Source organism: Marmota flaviventris, chromosome 10 (genome assembly GCF_047511675.1).
Source record: "Marmota flaviventris isolate mMarFla1 chromosome 10, mMarFla1.hap1, whole genome shotgun sequence".
Classification (NCBI taxonomy): domain Eukaryota; kingdom Metazoa; phylum Chordata; class Mammalia; order Rodentia; family Sciuridae; genus Marmota; species Marmota flaviventris.
The window spans coordinates 115,732,208-115,733,884 of NC_092507.1; the positions used below are offsets into that span (position 1 = coordinate 115,732,208).

Here is a 1,677-nt window from a genome sequence, read left to right on the forward strand (position 1 = left end):
TCATCCTTTACCCAGTAGGCTCCCTTGGAAAGCATTCCTCACAGCTGTCTGCACAGCCCGGTTCCTTAGACTATAAACAATAGGATTGAGGAGAGGGGTCACCACGGTATAGGTGACAGCAATAAGCTGATCCCGCTCAAGAGAGTAGCTGGCTTTCGGCCTCAAGTACATGAAAGAGGCGCAGCCGTAGTGAATAATGACCACCGTGAGGTGTGAGGCGCAGGTGGAGAAAGCTTTCTTCCGTCCTTCGGCAGAGGGGATCCTCAGGATGGCTGCCAGGATATAGGCATAGGAGACGGTGAGGAAGAAGAAGGAGGCCAACAGGACCAGCAGGCTGAGCAGGAGGATCCCCAACTCGCTCAGTCCTGTATCTCCACAGGCAAGGCTCAGCACAGGGGGCGTGTCGCAGAAAAAGTGCTGAATCTCATGGGAGCTGCAGAATGACAGGTGGAAAATGACCAGCGTCATTCCCAGCCCAAAGAGGTACCCACTTAGGAAGGAGGCACCAATGAGCTGAGCACAGAGGGTAGGGTGCATGCGGCTGGCATAGTGCAGGGGGGTACAGATGGCCACGTATCTGTCAAAGCCCATGACGGCCAGAAGGAAGCAGTTGCTACAGGCCCATGAGGCGGAGAAGAACATCTGTGCAGCACAGCCCACATAGGAGATGGACTGGCCCCCCACAACCAGGCCAGAGAGCATCCGAGGGATGATGCCCAGAGTGTAGCAGGTCTCAGAGAAAGACAGGAAGGAAAGGAAGAGATACATGGGGGTGTGCAGATGGCTATCCAGCCTGATGACGACAATGATAAAGACATTGCTGGTCAGGGTGACAAGATACAGACAGAGGAATAAGGTAAAGAGTAGGAGTTGCAGTTCACCAAAGCTGGAGAATCCGAGGAAAACAAAGCCCCTCCAGAAAGTCACATTGTGTAGCACCATTCTGAGGGATATTCCTGATCGGCTTGCTGATTGCTTACACCTTGATAGCAGATGCCTAGTTTCATCAAAAGGCAGCTGATATGGATTTGCTTTTCTTTGTGTAACCTGAAAAGAAAGGCCTGATTTAGAATGCAGTCAAGTTTCAGCAAGGTATTTGTTATATTAGGCACAAACATATATGAATCCATTCTTTCATGCATGTATGTACATATGCCTGCAAACAGATACACAGTCATCACAAACATTCATGTGCACACACTTGCACACAAATACATATATGACTACATATGTGTAGGCACATACAAAGCACTCACTCATAATTATGCACATTTTACACATTCAAAAGTATGTGTTATTACATAATGACCATGTTCACAAATACATCAGGCTTTCCATTACATGACAAATGCTTATGTATTTGGGTACATGCAAATATGAAGGTACACGCGCCACATGTATATTCATGTGCCCTTCTTTAGACATACACACACTGCTTATTAAAATGTAGAGGTGAACAGCTTAATGGATATTATCTTATAGATCAGGCAACAAAAGTCAAGAAAGGTGAAGTTAATGAACAGACACTTCACAGAAGAAGAAATACAAATGGTCAGCAAATAAATGAAAAATGGTCAACATCACTAGCAATTAGAGAAATGCAAGTTAAAACTGTACTTTCATTTTATTCCAGTCACAATGGCAATTATCAAGAACACAAGTAACAATGAATGTTGG

General features: G+C 45.6%; 1 protein-coding gene across 1 annotated transcript; it reads right to left on the reverse strand.

Moving 5' to 3' along the window:
• On the reverse strand, window positions 1–942 carry Or10z1 (olfactory receptor family 10 subfamily Z member 1). Its single transcript, XM_027950703.2, has one exon. The coding sequence runs from the start codon at window positions 940–942 to the stop codon at window positions 1–3; it is 942 nt and encodes a 313-aa protein (XP_027806504.2).
• Window positions 943–1,677: the final 735 nt, after the last annotated feature.